The sequence below is a fragment of the Peromyscus leucopus genome, chromosome 7, assembly GCF_004664715.2.
Source record: "Peromyscus leucopus breed LL Stock chromosome 7, UCI_PerLeu_2.1, whole genome shotgun sequence".
Taxonomy (NCBI): domain Eukaryota; kingdom Metazoa; phylum Chordata; class Mammalia; order Rodentia; family Cricetidae; genus Peromyscus; species Peromyscus leucopus.
This window is the reverse complement of record NC_051069.1, coordinates 117579452-117596154: the sequence shown is the minus strand read 5'-3', so window position 1 is coordinate 117596154 and position 16703 is coordinate 117579452. Positions and strand designations below refer to the sequence as shown.

Genomic DNA, 16703 nt, shown 5'->3' with positions numbered 1-16703 from the left:
AAAAAAAAAAACTAGCTAGAAACAAATCTAAACTAAGGCCGAATATTCATAATTAATAATTAAGTTTCTGTGTCATGATTTGGAGGCTGGTGGTCCAAGAAAGCCTGCTACATCTGACTGTCCTGGAACACACTTTTATAGACCAGGCTGGCTGACCTCAAACTCACAGAAATACACCTGCCTCTGCCTCCCGAGTGTTGCGATTAAACTTGTGTGCCACCACTGCCTGACTTCTGTACAGAGTTATATAGACAGTTATATATAATTATAGTTGTGAGCCACTATGTGGGTGCTGGGAATTGAACTGGTTGCTCTTAACTGCTGAGCCATCTCTCAAGCCCCTACTTTTTTAGTTGAGACTAAAAAAGGTCACACTATGTAGCCTTAGCCAGCCTCAAGCTCACAGAGATCTGTCTCTGCTTCCTCGATGCTGGGAGTAAAGGTGTGTGACACCATGCCCAAATACTTTTTTTTTCTTTTAGACAGGACCTCACTATGTTGCTCAGACTGACCTCAATTTACAATCTTTTTTCTTTATAGCACTGCCTCAGTGCTAGAATTATAGGCATATTTCTAGAGTTCTTTCCTGGCTTCCTTCCTTCCTTTTCTTTTTTGGTTTTTTGAGACAGTGTTTCTCTGTGTAGTTCTGGAGCATGTCCTGGAACTTGCTCTGTAGACCTGCCTGGTCTCGAACTCACAAAGATCTGCCTACCTCTGCCTCCTTAGTACTGGGATTTAAAGGCGTGCCTCATCACATGCATATCTTTCTTTTCTTTTTTTTTTTATGAGTATCTTTAACCTGTAAGAATTTTATTTGGGAGCTGAAGAGATGGCTCAGCAGTTAAGAGTGTTTGCTGTTTTTTCAGAGTACCCAAATTCAATTCCCAGCACCTACATAGTGGCTCACAACTGCCTGTAAGGGAATCCTAGGCCTCTGGCCTCCTAGGGTCCTATACTAATGTGCACATACTACCACATAGATACACTTACATACACATACACACACCACATACACATAATTAAGATAATAAAAGTAGCCAGGCAGTTTTGGCGCACTCCTTTAATCCCAGCACTTGGGAGGCAGAAGCAGGTGGGTCTCTGAGTTCAAGGCCAGCCTGGTTTACAGAAACAAGCCAGCCAGGGCTATACAGTCAAACTCTGTCTCGAAACTCCAATAATAATAATAATAATAATAATAATAATAATAATAATAATAATAGAAAGTAAATCTTGCCAGGCAATGGTGGTGCATGACTTTAATCCCACCACTAGGGAGGCAAAAGCAGACAGATCTCTGAGTTTGAGGCCAGATCTACAGAGCGAGTTCCACAACAGCTAGAAATACACAGAGAAATCCTGTTTCAAAAAAACAAAGAAACTGCAAGGCAGTGGTGGCACACACCTTTAATCCCAGCACTCGGGAGGCAGAGGCAGGTGGATCTCTGTGAGTTCGAGGCCAGCCTGGACTACCAAGTGAGTTCCAGGAAAGGCGCAAAGCTACACACAGAAACCCTGTCTCTAAAAACCAAACAAACAAACAAACAAAAAGTAAATATTTATTTTATCAAAGAATTTTATTTTGACATAAGTGAGTACTTTGATGTTCTTCTCTAAATATTTTCAATTTTTTACTTTGTGTGTGTGTGTGGTGGAGGTCAAACAACAGACAACTTTCCAAGATAAAAGGAGTTACTGTTCTACCTTGAGTTTCAGGAATCAAACTCAGATAGTCGGGATTACTGATCAAGCACTTTTTATCTGCTGAGCCATCTCACCATCCCTAACTTTCTATTTTATCACATAATTAGCCAGTTATCCAGCATCAATTAGTAATCTCTTCTTACTATGCATATCTAATGTTCATGAATCACAATCTGTATGACCTCTGCCCACACATGTACTTAGAAGAGCCTGTCCCCTCTAAACATTCTGGAGTCCAGTTGAGCACTATGCTCCTTTCTTCTCTTAATACCTCTTATCAAAACAGTCCACAGTGTGACCCCAGGTCCTCTAAACTAGAGAGAGGTTTGCCCAGAGACTCTCCAGATTCTGTGGAGCCTACTGAGTTGCCTTGTATGTACTCAGAGTCAATCCCACAAGACACAAGACCACCTCAGAGCTAAACCTGAGAAAGAAGAAAAGCCTTAAATGCAAGCAAGGCCAACTATGTACAGAAACAAGAATAAAGCACAGAGAAAGTCACATAGACAAAAGACCACAGAACTCCAAGAGACAAAAGATAGGTATCAGCATGCTTGAGGTTATGATTTAGACCTTGGTGGGACACAAAAGCCCCCAACAAGGTCAAGTAGCAGCTGACAGTAATTACAAGTAGAAGATGGAAGATATATTATCTCAGTGGAGAAAACTATTTTTTAACATTTATTCTCTGTGTGTGTTTATGCATGTGCATGTGCACATCACAATGTGCACTGATTTTTCCATCCACCATGTGAGAACTAGACATCCAACTCAGGTCATCAGGATTGGTAGGTAGCAAGTACCTTTACCCACTGAGCCTTCTTACCATCCCTTGGTGAGAAATTTTAACACTGTTCTGTATAAACAGACTCAAAATTCTGGACACTGCAGTTAGTGTATAAATGATGCAGAAGTTAGATTTACTATTTTGAACAGCTGAAAAGAAAGTGGCAGCTCTTCTTATAACCCCCCCAACACGACTGCACCAAGGCTATAAATGACACATGAAGGGGTTCATCCTCCCTCAAAGGGATACATATACATTCCCAGTCTGGACACCATGAGGTCTATCTCAAGGTTTCCCAGAGCACCTTGGGAAGGATTCCCCTCATTCTAGAAAAAAATTGGAATATCAAAAGTCCTCCAGGGAGACAAAGACAAAACCAAACAACAGGTTCCTCTCCTGCTATCAGCCCTACAGACTATTAACTGTTTCTCATCACCACAGCAAAACCCTACACCCTTACAACAGAAGCCAAGGCAGGATGCAGCAAAGCGGTCAGATTCTCCTTAACTTGAGCACATCCTTTCCAGTCCAAACTTGCCAGGAACTATGATCCTATGTCATTCCCTGCAACTGCCTGCCCACAGCCAGCCAACAAAACTGTGTGGCATGCAGGTGACAACACAAGGACCCAGACCCAACTGGGAGCAGGTACCACTCTTATCAGACCTCAAGACTATGGCCAAAGACCAGGAGGCAAATGCTTTGGGAAAACACAAAGGGCCACACAAGACTGAGCGGCCAGCAGCAGTTCTGGACCAGAATATCAAAATCTTGTATAGCCACACAACTGTGGTTGGCCACATTTCTGAGAAACACAGGTCAAGAGCATAAACTTGTCCAGTCAAACTCTATTCCTAACACACCTCACCTTCTTCAAACCAAATTCAAAACTTCACTCTAGAAGAAGTTTCCAAAGCCAGGCACAGTAGCACACCCCCCAGCACTAGAGGCTGAAGCAGAAGGATCATGACTACAAGACCAGCCTGAGCTATACAGACCAAGTCTAAAAAAGAAACAAAAACCAAACCTACTCAAACCACACGATCCTTTGTTACTTTCCCCCTCAAGCCACATTCTTTGGGGTTGTTATTATGAAATTAACATACTTAGGGACTAAATTATTTTTAATTTGCTTTGTATCAGTAATTATGTTTTAAATATATTCTTTTGCTTTTTGTTTGTTTCATTTTTTTGTTTTTCAAGACAGGGTTTCTCTGTGCTGCTTTGGAGCCTGTCCTGGAACTGAGGCTGGCTTTGAACTCCCAGAGATCCACCTGCCTCTGCCTCCTGAGTGCTGAGATTAAAGGCATGTGCCACCACTGCCTAGCTAATATATTCTTTAACTGTTTCATGAGCAAATTTATCTATTCAAATTTTCTAAGTCAAAGATTATCACTTCTAGCTTTCCCCCTTCCCAAGTCTAATGAAATAAATGGAGATTTTTATAATTCAAATTTATTATAAAATATTAATCTACAAATAAGCAATCACTATATATTTACGCAGTAATTTTTCTCAATAAAACTTGGGAGCTAATACAAAGGTAAAGACTGTTTCCCCTGCTAGAGAGAGATGGCTCAGTAGTTTACAGCACTTGTTCTTGCAGAGGACCCAGGTTCAGTTCTTAGCACACATGTAGTAGCTCATAACCATCCATAAGTCCAGTTTCAGGAGAGCCAATGCCTTCTGGCTTCTATGGGCATCAGTTATACATGTGGCTCATGTACATACACGAAGGCAAAACACTCACACATATAAAATAAATCTAACAATTTTTTTCTTAAACAGTTGTTTCCCTGTTAGTTCAATCAGATGAAGCCTATATGTAAGACATGAATGTGTCACATCTGAACCAATCACCAACCTTGGGCAAAGATGCAAAAGTAGCTAGTAAGGTCATTCAGCAAAGCATGAGAACATGCAAATTAGAAAGGTTTGGTGCAAACGAGAAATATGGGAAAAAGAGTCAATATGTAGTACCTTTAAGCTTGGTATGGTTGTGAAGGAGTGGATCAGCAGAAACCATGCAAGGCCACCAAGGGTAACCTGACACTTTGGACCACACCAAATCACCCACGTTGTATTTCAACAAGAGGTCTCTGTCTCTGCCAGTATTTGGACAGGACTCCTTCTTAACTGGAATCTGAAAAGTGAACAACAAAAGACAAATATTAACATTTAGTAATTATCCTTAAATTCAGCATTCTATCTACAAAGAACAAGTATTAATCAGAGGTTTAAAGCCAGAAGTTAATTAAAGGCTCAAATCATGTATGGAGAGGACTAGGGGTATAACTCATTGGAAGAGCACTTGTCTTCATGCTTAAGGCCCTGAATTCAGTCTTCAGAGAATGTTCCCCTTAAAGTATTTTAGATTTCATCTTCACTATCAATCACTTCTCACAACTGTTTTCTCTCATTCTCACCTACAGCATTATCAGAAAGCTAGATACACAGCAAATTCTCAATATTACAAAGTTGGTGCTTTATTCACAGAACCCTCAAAACATATTGCCCCTACTCTGACCACATAAGTATCTGATAGTGGATCTTTGAGAATATGTGCCTCAATCAATATATCAACCTCCTGTGCTGAAGCAGAGGCCCTAGCTCCACCATTAGCGTAAAGACGAGCACTTTGTAACCATGTATGAGCATGTGTTCTGAGTGCTCAAAGATCTCTTAAGCTCACTTTCCCCATCTCTGGAACATGGGCAAACTGAACATCCTCTTAGAGCAATTCTTCCCCAAGACATTCTAGGTCCTGGCTCCTGTTGCATAATTACTCTCAAATCTCATTGGCTATTAGAAATTTGTAAGCATGGCACTGAAGGCTACTGGAGATTCATATTATATTTTCAAGAGATATTAGTGCTAAAATGATTGCACAGCATCTCAGTATTCTATTCCTCACTGTGTAAGTAGAGGATAATTTTAACCAAATCCAGTGGCAGAAGTAGGAAGAAAAGTCTAGTCTGTGACAACATGCATAGGCCTCCTCAAAGAACTGTGAAAGCTTAAGGTTCACCTCATCTATAAGCATATCCAAAAACCTCTGAATCAGCCCAGGTTATTATACTGGTCTTTTAAAAGATTAACCTTTGGGCTGCACATGGTGGTACATACCCTTAATCTCAAATCCTAGCATCAAGGAAGCAGAGACAGATATCTATGAGTTCCAGGCAAGGGCTACATAGTGTTCCCTTCCACTCCAAAAAAAGGAAAAACAACGATTTACTTTTGGAATTATATTAGCAAGAGAAGAACAGCTCTTCAAAACCACTGTTTTTAAACCCTCAAAGTACTTTAAGGATTTCAAGGAAATTTCAACTGTTCTTTATCTGTGGTAATTCTGAACAAAATTTCATAACTACAATTTTAAACTAAATATTTCAACTTTCATGATGTTCACAATTCTTATGAGTTTCAACTTACCTGCTCTGAGTTTTCCCAGCTGCAATGTCAACAAACACCTAGTACCCTCCAAGCCATCAGCCTGGATGAGCAGAGATCTGTTCGGTGTCCCTATTTCTTTGTACCAAGGCCAAGGTCACTTAGCTGTCTTACATGATCTATACTTATTCAAGCGTCAGGACCACCCTGCAGGTCATTTTTATGACACTGGTGACACAAACCATCTAACAGAGTAAGAACCACATATTCTTCCACTTGAAGTTAGGGCTTTTCCTCCTTAGCCTTTGATGAATTAACCAGCACATGCCCACTTATATACAAAGTACTGGGCTCTGCAGTAAAAACCAAGAATAAGAAAATGTGTGACATAGTCTTATTGTCAAGGAGGCAGCCAACTACTGAACCACTTGGTTGAAGAGACCACAAAGCAGACCGTGGCATATGCAGAAAACATGACAGTAACAGCTCTGCTCCATCATTCACTGTTTGGCACATACTTAAGTCTAATATATCTCCACTAACCAGTCAGTCTAAGAATACCTGGCAGATGGAACCCATAAAAACAGTAGACCTAACAAGGTCGTGAAAAGTGACAGACCTAGATTCAGAAATAACTGTTCTTGTTTTTTCAGACAGGGTCTTAATATGTAACCCTGGCTGGTCTTGAACTCAGAGATCTACCTACCTCTGTCTCCTGAGTGCTAGAATTAAAGGTTTTGACCACCACACCCAGCTTTCCTTTAGCCATTTTAATCCTGAATGGTTAACCCAACTAGTCCTCTCAAGTGGCACAACTAGTGGCTATGGTATCTAAAGATGGCAATGTCCAAATATTTGGAAGCCCAACAACCAACTAGGAACCAAGCCTCAATCGATATCACCTGTACAGGACCAAGGCAAAAAAACAGCAACTGCCAGCACCAGGGTTGGTCCCCATTCCTTCTACCTGCCATCATATTTTTAAGGTTTCGCACATGGGTCTCATGCACACCATTCATTGTCACATAACCCAATAGAATCCTTCACAAATACCTTTTTATCTGCAGGACTTGAGATCTTGGACACTAAAGCTGCTTCCACAAGGCCCTGCTCCAGTAAAGAGTCATATTTTATGCTCCTCTTCCTGTTCCTCCTAGTCTTACTATCCGATTTTTGTCCATTTTCTTCTGACTGAGACACATCAGCAGCACTGTCACCACAAATTGAAGATTCAAAGAGAGGTTTCCCATTCATGTATGTTTTTGTGATTTTCAGTTTGATTTCTGGAGAGCCATTTTTAATAGGAGTAGTATTGGGTGGGGTCCCAATTCCTTTCACTTCCTGGGATTCAAAACACAATTTAGCATCATGAGCACCAGGTTCTCCATTAAACACTCGGGAAGTAAGATCTTTCAACTTCTCTGCTGGAAGAAAGGGGAGTGCATCATGGCCATTAAATTTCTGCATGACCCCCTCTTGTAGGCTGTTAGAAAGTTGAGCTTTGCTGAGGAATACAGAACATTCATGATTCACTTCACAGTTCTGAGTCTTCCCATTTGCATTGCCAAGGATTTCTGGTGCCTGCTTCATCTTCATGCACTTTACAACTTTCTGAACAGAAAGAGGGCTTTTTCTGATGCTAAATTCCATCCAGCCTAGATGCTTTGGTTCTTAGAACACTACAGCATTTAAAAAAAAAAAGTAAAAGGAAGGAAAAAAAAAACATATTACATTTAAACCTAGGAGAAATGTGCCAATATCCCTATAGCTTTGTTGGAGTTTTGTTTTATTCTGTTTTGTCTTTTGAGGCACTTTATGATGTTTTATATAATAATCTAGACTGTATAAGGCAATTTTCATATCACAAAATAATACAACTGAAGAGACAAATCATTTGTAAGAGGGAAAATAGTCAGGAGCAAAGTCCAAGTATACCACTACCACCAATAACTAATACAGCAGGGTGCCCACTTAAGAATTTAACTTTCAGGCTAGAGAGCTGGCTCAGAAGTTAAGAGCCCCTAACTGCTCTTGCAGAGAACCCAGTTTCAGTTCCCAACACTACATAGTGGCTCACAACCACCCTTCACTCTAGGATCTGACACCCCTTCTGGATTTCCAAGAACTAGGCACACTTGTAGTACACAAACACACAAGCAAAATATCCATACACATTTAAAAAATTAAAATGAATTAAAAATTACAACAGTGAAGTAAGTAGTATTAAAAAGACCATATGTTGCCATACCAGAGTAGGATTATGTTCTGAACTACACTGGAAGTTGAAGTAGGAAGAACACTTGTTCAGGACCTTTCTGAGCTATAGAATAAACTCAAAACCCATATATCTAACTTAGTGATACTGTCTCAAATTAAAAAGTATAAGCCGGGCGGTGGTGGCGCACGCCTTTAATCCCAGCACTTGGGAGGCAGAGCCAGGTGGATCTCTGTGAGTTCGAGGCCAGCCTGGGCTACCAAGTGAGTTCCAGGAGAGGCACAAAGCTACACAGAGAAACCCTGTCTCGAAAAACCAAAAAAAAAAAAAAAAAATAAATAAAAAGTATAGAGAGCTAGGGATGTGCTCAGTAGTAAGGTGACTGTCTGGTATGTATCAAACCCTAGGTTTAATCTTAACTATTAAGAAAGGTAAAAGGGAGATCTAAGTGGAAAATCTGTAGCTAATAAATACTGTATCAAAAAAAAATCAAAATGTCAAAGGATGGTTTTCTTGGGTTTGTTTTTTTTTCCCCTCGAGACAGGTTGTCTCAGTGTAGCTATGGAGCCTATCCTGGAACTCACTCTGTAGCCCAGGCTGGCCTCGAACTCACATAGATCCACCTGCCTCTGCCTCCCAGTACTGGGATTAAAGGTGTGTGCCACCACCACCTGGCTGGATGGTTTTCTTTTAAAGATGTATTATTTTATGTGCACCAGTGATTTGCCTGCATATGTCTGTGTACCACAGGAGCACTTAGTTCCCAGTGCTTATGGGGGTCAGAAGAGGGTATTGGGTCCCCATGGAATTGGAATTAAGGATGATTGTAAGCCACCATATGGGTGCTGGAATTGGAACCTAAGTCCACTACAAAAGGAGCAAGTTTTCTTAACCACTGAGCAATCTCTCCAACCCCTTAATAGACTATCTTAATGGCACACTGGAAGCTAGTTATAGTGGTATATGACTTTAATCCCAGCACTCAGGAGGCAGAGGCAGGCGGATCTCTCTGTGTTCAAGGCCTGACTGATCTATAGATTCCTTTTTTTTTTTTGAAGATTTATTTATTTTTTTAAATAGAAATCAATAAACTTTTTTAAGAGTCTTTATTTTTTTATTATATATGCAGTGTTCTGCCTGCATGTGTCCCTGCAGGCCAGAAGAGGGCACCAGATCTCATTACAGATGGTTGTGAGCCACCATGTGGTTGCTGGGAATTGAACTCAGGACCTCTGGAAGAGCAGTCAGTGCTCTTAACCTCTGAGCCATCTCTCCAGCTCCTATTTATTTATTTATTTATTATGTCTACAGTGTTCTGCCTACGTGCATGCTTGCAGGCCAGAAGAGGGCACCAGATCTCAATATGGATGGTTGTGAGTCACCATGTGGTTGCTGGGAATTGAATTCAGGACCTCTGGAAGAACAGTCAGTGCTCTTAACCGCTGAGCCGTCTCTCCAGCCCCTAGATTCCTTTTTTTTAAAAATAATATTTTCTCAGACATTTAAAGAAATGCTCAACATCCTTAATCATCAGAGAAATGCAAATCAAAACAACTCTGAGATACCACCTTACACCTGTCAGAATGGCTACAATCAAAAACACCAATGACAGTCAATGTTGGAGAGGATGTGGAGCAAAGGGAACACTCCTCCACTGTTGGTGGGAATGTAAACTTGCACAACCACTGTGGAAATCAGAATGGCGGTTTCTCAGAAAATTAGGAATCGAACTACCTCAAGACCCAGCCATCCCACTCTTGGGCATATACCCAAGGAATGCGGAATGCTGATTCATACCATAAAGATACATGCTCAGCTATGTTCATAGCAAAACTATTTGTAGTAGCCAGAACCTGGAAACAACCTAGATGCCCGTCAACAGAAGAATGGATGAAAAAAATGTGGTACATATACACAATGGAGTACTCCTCAGCAGAGAAAACCAACGAAAGCATGAAATTTGCAGGAAAATGGATGGAACTAGAAAAAATCATCCTGAGTGAGGTAACCCAAACCCAGAAAGACAGTCATGGTATGTACTCACTCATAAGTGGATTCTAGATATAAAATAAAGAACAATCAGACCACAACCCATAGAACCATGAAGGCTATATATATAGCATGGAGGTCCCTAGGACGACTGTGGCTTATAATAAATTTCAGTTTTACTCAATTATTGAAAAAAAAAATAGCCAAATGAATGAAAACACATGAACTATAAACCAAAGGCTGAGGGGCCCCCAGCTGGATCAGACCCTCTGAATAGGTGAGACAGTTGTTTGGCTTGATCAGTTTGGGAGGCAACTAGGCAGTGTGACCTAGTCCTGTGCTCATTGCATGAGTTGGCTGTTTGAAACCTGGAACTTATGCAGGGACACTTGGCTCAGGCTGGGAGGAAGGGACTGGACCTGCCTGGACTGAGTCTACCAGGTTGATCGCAGTCTTCAGGGGAGGATTTGCCCTGGAGGAGGTGGGAATGGGGGGTGGGCTGGGGGTAAGGGGAGGGGGTGGGAAGGGGGAGAATAGGGGAACCCGTGGCTGATATATAGAACTGAATGGTATTGTAAAATAAAATAAATAAAATTAAAAAAAATATTTTCTCATTTATTTTTATTCATGTGTATGTCTATGTGTATGTATGCCATGCGCTTGCAGAGGCCAGGTGTCAGATCCCCTGGAGCTGGAGTTATCAGGTAGCTTATAGCTGCCTGACATGGGTGCTGGAACTCAATTCATGTCCTCGGGAAGAGCAGTGCTTACCTTTAACCACTGAGTGATCTCTCCAGACCTATGGTCTAGAGTTTCAAAGGTCAGCCTAAACTACAAAGAGAGACCCTGTTTCAAAAATAAAATAAAATAATTTAAAGCACATTGGAGACAACAGAAGAGTCAAAAAATAAAACTAAAAATAGATTAAAAATATTCAAGCCTTAAAAACAGGAAAAAAGGCCAGGCGGTGGTGGCGCATGCCTTTAATTCCAGCACTTGGGAGGCAGAGCCAGGTGGATCTCTGTGAGTTTGAGGCCAGCCTGGGCTACACAGAGAAACCCTGTCTCGAGAAAAAAAAAAAAAAAAAAAGGAAAAAAATGCCAAATGGTGGTGGCGAGGGCCTTTAATCCCAGCACTTGAGAGGCCGAGGCAGATGAATCTCTGTGAGTTCAAGGCCAACCTGGTCTACAGAATGAGTTCCAGGACAGTCAGGACTACACAGAGAAACCTTGTCTCAAAACAAAAACAAAAACAAACAAAAAAAAAAAAGGAGAAAAATTAGGAGAGGGGAGAATACAATTTCACCATTCTGTGGAACAAAATAAAAAGTCTGTATTCCCACCTTGCAAGTAAAAAGAGGATGAGGCAGAAAAAATATTGGGGGGGGGGGATTTAGTAAGACTAATTAACAGAGTCAGCTTAGCAAATCCCAAGCATGATGAAAATACAAGGAATTCATACCAAAGCACATAATTCAAATTGCTGAAAAAAACTGAGAAAAAAATCTAAAAATAAAAAAATAAATAGATGACACTTATCAAACAGACTCAATTGAGTCAGGGCTACATTGTAAGTTCAAGTCCATCCTGAGCTTGGTATACTTCAAAAGAGAGTATATTTCAAAAAAATAAGAGCTTTAGGCTGGAGAGTTTCAGTAGGTATGGATATTTACTGGGGGCTGGAGGTGGCTCAACTGTTAAGAGTGTTTGCTACTCTTCCTGAGGACTCATGTTCAATTCCCAGTCCCCACACACTGATTCACAACTGCCTGTAACTCCAGTTCCTGGGGATCCAACACCCTCTCTTCTGACCACTGTGGACACCAAGCACACATGTGGTCCACAAACATACATGCAGGCAAAACACACATACACATAAAATACAACAAATAAATCTTATTCAAAATTGTAAAAAGTAGCCAGGCAGTGGTGGTGCACGCCTTTAATCCCAGCACTCAGGAGGCAGAAGCAAGCAGATCTCTGTGAGTTCAAGGCCAGCCTGGGCTCCAGAGCGAGATCCAGGAAAGGCGCCAAAGCTACACAGAGAAACCCTGTGGGGGGGGTGGTGCATACTGCTCTTCCACAGGATCCAAGCTCAGTTCCTAGCACCTATATTCCTAGCAGCTCACAAAAAAAAATCTGTAACTCCAGCTCCAGGGAAATCTGATTTTGGAAGATCTGATGTCTCTTGCTTCCAGGGGAACCTGCATTCATATACATATACCCACACACAGAAATACACAGTTAAAGATAAAATAAATCTCTAGAAAACAACAATGAATAAATAGATAAATCATGGGCTGGGTGATACAGCTCACTAGTGGAGTGTTTGTCTAGCATGTATACAGCTCTATCTAAATTCAATCTACAGCAACAAAAACTTTAAATATCCATTTAAATACAAAACAGTTGTGGGATAATCTTTTTGTACACTGTGAAGATGTGTCTTTGCTAAGGCACCTTCTAATTGGTTTAATAAAGAGCTAAAAGGCGAATAGCTAGGCAGGGAGAAAAGGATGGACTTCAGAGCAGAGAGAACTTGGGATGCCAGACACCAAGGAGACACTGAAAACGTTAGACGTACGCGGTACAAGGAGAGGTAACTGAGCTACGGGACAGAACGCAGATTAACAGAAACAGGTTAATTTGAGTCATAAGAGTAAGTTGAGGAAAAGCCTAAGCAAAGGCTAAACTTTCACAATTAATAGTAAGTCTCCACGTCCTTATTTGTGAGCTGGCGGTCCAAAGAAAAGGCCGACTACAAATAGTAATATAGATGATAACTTATCAGAAACCAAGGCCAGGGGCTGGAGAGATGGCTCAGAGGTTAAGCACACTGACTGCTCCTCTGGAGGACCCAAGGTTCAATTCCTAGCACCCATAGGGAGGCTCACAACCTCCTGTTAGTACAGTCACAGAAGATCTGACCTGACATTCTCTACTGGCTTCTTGGGCACCAGGAATGCACGTGTTACACAGACAGACATGCAGACAAAATACTCACACATATATTTTTTTCATTTTATTTTTTAATGTGTGTTGGTGTTCTGCCTGTATGTATGTCTATGTGAGGGTGTCAGATCCCCTGGAACTGAAGTTACAAACAGTTGTGAGCTGCCATGTGGATGCTGGGAATTGAACCTGGGTACTTTGGAAGAACAGCCAGTGCTCTTAGCCATTGAACCATCTTTCCAGGCCCCCATAAAAATTATTTTAATTAAAAAAGAAAGGTCAGAAGGCAGTACATTATTGTAAGAAAAATTGTCAATTTAACATATAGAAAAAAATATCCTTCAAGAATAATGACCAAACGCATTGAGAAAAATTAAAAAGTTGTTACCAGCAGGCATGTAAGAAATGCTTGTGGGGAGAGTAGATATTTACCACTGGAAAAATAGCTCAGCTAGTAAAGTCACTTTCAGGACTGGGAAGATAAATTCAAATCCCCAAAATTCAAGTAAAGTTGGAATGAGAGAACTGATTTCACAAAGTTGTCCTCTTATCTTGACATAAGCCTATAGACACATTTTTGAATACAGAAAGAGGTACATTTTTTTTTTTTTTTTTAAAGTTCAAGATGAGAGCCAGGCATAGTGGTTATGGGCCTTTAATCCTGAACCTGGCACTTGGGAAGTGGAAGCAGAGAGATTTATGTAACTTCGATGTGTGCCTGGTCTACACAGAAAGTTCCAGCCAGGGATAAAAATTGAGATTCTGACTGAAATAATTATTTAAAATTAAAACAATGTCCCGGGCAATGGTGGCACATTCCTTTAATCTCAGGAGGCAGAGGCAGGGGATCTCTGTGAGTTCAAGGACAGCATGGTCTACAGAGTGACTTCCAGGACAGGCTCCAAAGTTACAGAGAAACCTTGTCTCAAAAAAAACAAAAGCAAAAAAAAGGTTAAAAAAAAAAAAAAAAGCAAAACAATGTAATTACGCTTATTTCCACAAAACTAACTTTCTTTTTTTTTTTTCTTTTGAGATAGAATCTCCCTATATAGCCCTGGCCTGAAACTAACTCTGCAGGCCAAGCTGACTCTGAACCAGATCCCACCTGGCTTTTTGAAAACTTGTTGTTTTTTTTTTTGTTTGTTTGTTTTTAACTTTTTCATTTTTTTTTTTTTTTTTACATTGCTGGGGGTTGAAGCCAGGACCTCATACATACTAGGTAAATAATGTTCTACCACTGAGCTGCACCCCCAGGCCCACATATACACATTTAAATGGTCAATATGGTAAATTTTTATCATATATACATTACCCCACACATACACCCCATTAGAAGTAGACAAAGACTGTTTTCAAGGAGCTTACAAGCTTAAGAGAGGTCTAGGAAACCAGAAGAATAAGAGAAAGGCAATTTTCAAAGGAAACCTGGCATTCATATTAAGAGCTTCCTATGTTTAGAGAAAGATAAATAAAACAGGCCACCAGATCGGTGTTGAAACTTCAGCACTTGAAAGACAAAATCTTTATCACTAAAAATCCAAAAGAGTAAGTTAGGATGCAATTACTAAGTTAAGATGACTCAGTGGGAGAGCTCTTACCTAGCATGTCCTAGATCCTATGTTCCACAGATCTCTAAGACCGAAGATTTCTTTAAAATCCCTAAGACTTTAAAAGAAGAAGTAAGAATTGCTGGAGACTGTGAGACTAACACAGTCAACAACAAATTAACAATCAACAACAAAACAAGCCTGCCTACCTGAATTCAATCCTTGGAACCCACAAAAAGGTGGAAGGGAGATTCCCAAAAAATTGTCCTCTGACCAACTTGTAAAGAAAAATAATCTCTTTACTAGAGCTTTATGCCCAGCTAAATTATCGTGCAAACACGAAGCTGAGGACACCAAATGTGCAGATGAAGGGGGACTTACACATACAGCCTTTTCACAAAGAAACGCTAGGAACTTCACCAAGATTATAAACCCAGAAGGAAAGAAGATCAGTCAACAAAGTTGAGAAGAGTGGGTAATTCTAAAACAATTCTAAACAATTTTTATATTTGAAGATTTACACATACACACATACATACACACATACATAAGCTAGACACAGAAGACCTCATGCTGAAAGACTCACTACAAGCCTGGCAGCAGTGGCGCATGCCTTTAATCCCAGCACTCAGGAGGCAGAGCCAGACAGATCTCTGTTGAGTTCGAAGCCAGCCTGGTCTATAGAGCGAGATCCAGGGCAGGCACCAAAACTACATGGAGAAACCCTGTCTCGAAAAACCAAAAAAGAAAAAGAAAAAAAAAGAAAAGAAAGACTCACTATGGACTGCATTGCATTCATGAATACAGGGCAGCTGTGGTCAAGGCCTAAACAAGGCTGGGCCATTCAACATTTCATCATGAATGCTAGAGAAGCTCATGAGGCTCCACCTCTCCTGAGAGACTACTGGAAGTTAATGGTTGTTGGGAAATCTTCAATGGTACAGCTACAGGTAAATTGCCTGTGCTCCAGTAAATAACTTCCTACCCAAGTTCATGCTAGTAGCCATACTTACAGTGTGTCACACACACATACACACAAAATGAAATTACAAAAGGAACTTGGGAAGAAAGGTTTCAGCAGGAAAGAGAAGGGGTTCAGAAAGTACAAGAGATAAAAAATGACCAAAATTTATTATGAATGTTTAAAATTGTCAAAGAATAAAAAAGTCATTATATTGTATAATTTCATCTATAGGAAATGTCCAAAAATAGGTAAGTGCATACAGACAGAAAATAGCATGGTTTTCAAGAGCTGAGAGGAAGTTAGGAAGGGAAGTGACTTAGTTCAAAATTTTATGTTAAGATAATTTAAAGCCAGGCAGTGGTGATGCACGACTTGAATCCCAGCACCTGGGAGGCCTGGTCTACAGTTCCAGGACAGCCAGAGCTACACAGAGAAACCCTGGGGGGGGGGGGGGGGACCACGACCAGAGAGGGAGAGGTATAAAGTGTATTTGCATAAGACTGTCCTTGTTCTACATTTCTACCTCCAGAAATGTCCCAGAGGTTCCTTTGACTGAGCACAATGTGACAGTGACAGACTGGGGTGATAGCTCAATGAGTAAAATGCTTGTATAGTGCAAGTATAAGAACCTGAGTTCGGCTGGGTGGTGATGGCACACACCTTTAATCTCAGCACTCAAGGGGCAGAGGCAGGTACACCCTTTGAGTTTTGAGGCCAGTCTGGTCTAGAGTGAGTTCCAGGACAGCCAGAGTTGCACAGAGAAATCCTGAAGGGAGGGAAGGAGGGAAGAAGGGAGGGAGCAAGCGAGCAAAAGAACAAACATGAGTTCAGATCCCCAGAATTCAGGGAAATCTAAATGCAATACCACACATTTGTAATCTTGGCATTTTTACATTGAGATGGAAGCCAGAATTCCCAAAAGAATTCCCCAAAGCTTGTGAGCCACCTAGCCTGGTGTATACAAAGGCAAACTACAAGAAACTGTCTCAAATAAGGTAGAACATGAGGACAAAAAAACCTGGGGCTGTCCTCTGACTTCCACATGCTTGCTGGGGCATATGCATACACCTTACACACCCATAACAATTAAAGAAAAAGAGGCCATCAACTTGAAAAGGGTATTTATATAGAGGAGGGTTCTGTTGAGGAGAAAAGG

The 16703-nt window shown here is 40.8% G+C and overlaps 1 protein-coding gene across 3 annotated transcripts in view; it reads right to left on the bottom strand.

The window, feature by feature from the left end:
- The window catches only part of Nsd2 (nuclear receptor binding SET domain protein 2), an 84232-nt gene that overhangs the window by 52735 nt on the left and 14794 nt on the right, over window positions 1–16703 (bottom strand). For all 3 annotated transcript variants that reach the window (XM_028870768.2, XM_028870771.2, XM_028870772.2), the window contains 2 exons: window positions 6935–7560; window positions 4469–4631 (listed from right to left, as the gene is read on the bottom strand). In XM_028870768.2, coding sequence (XP_028726601.1) covers window positions 4469–4631; window positions 6935–7531 — 760 coding nt within the window. In that variant the 5' untranslated portion in view covers window positions 7532–7560. The remainder of the gene's footprint in view (window positions 1–4468; window positions 4632–6934; window positions 7561–16703) is intronic.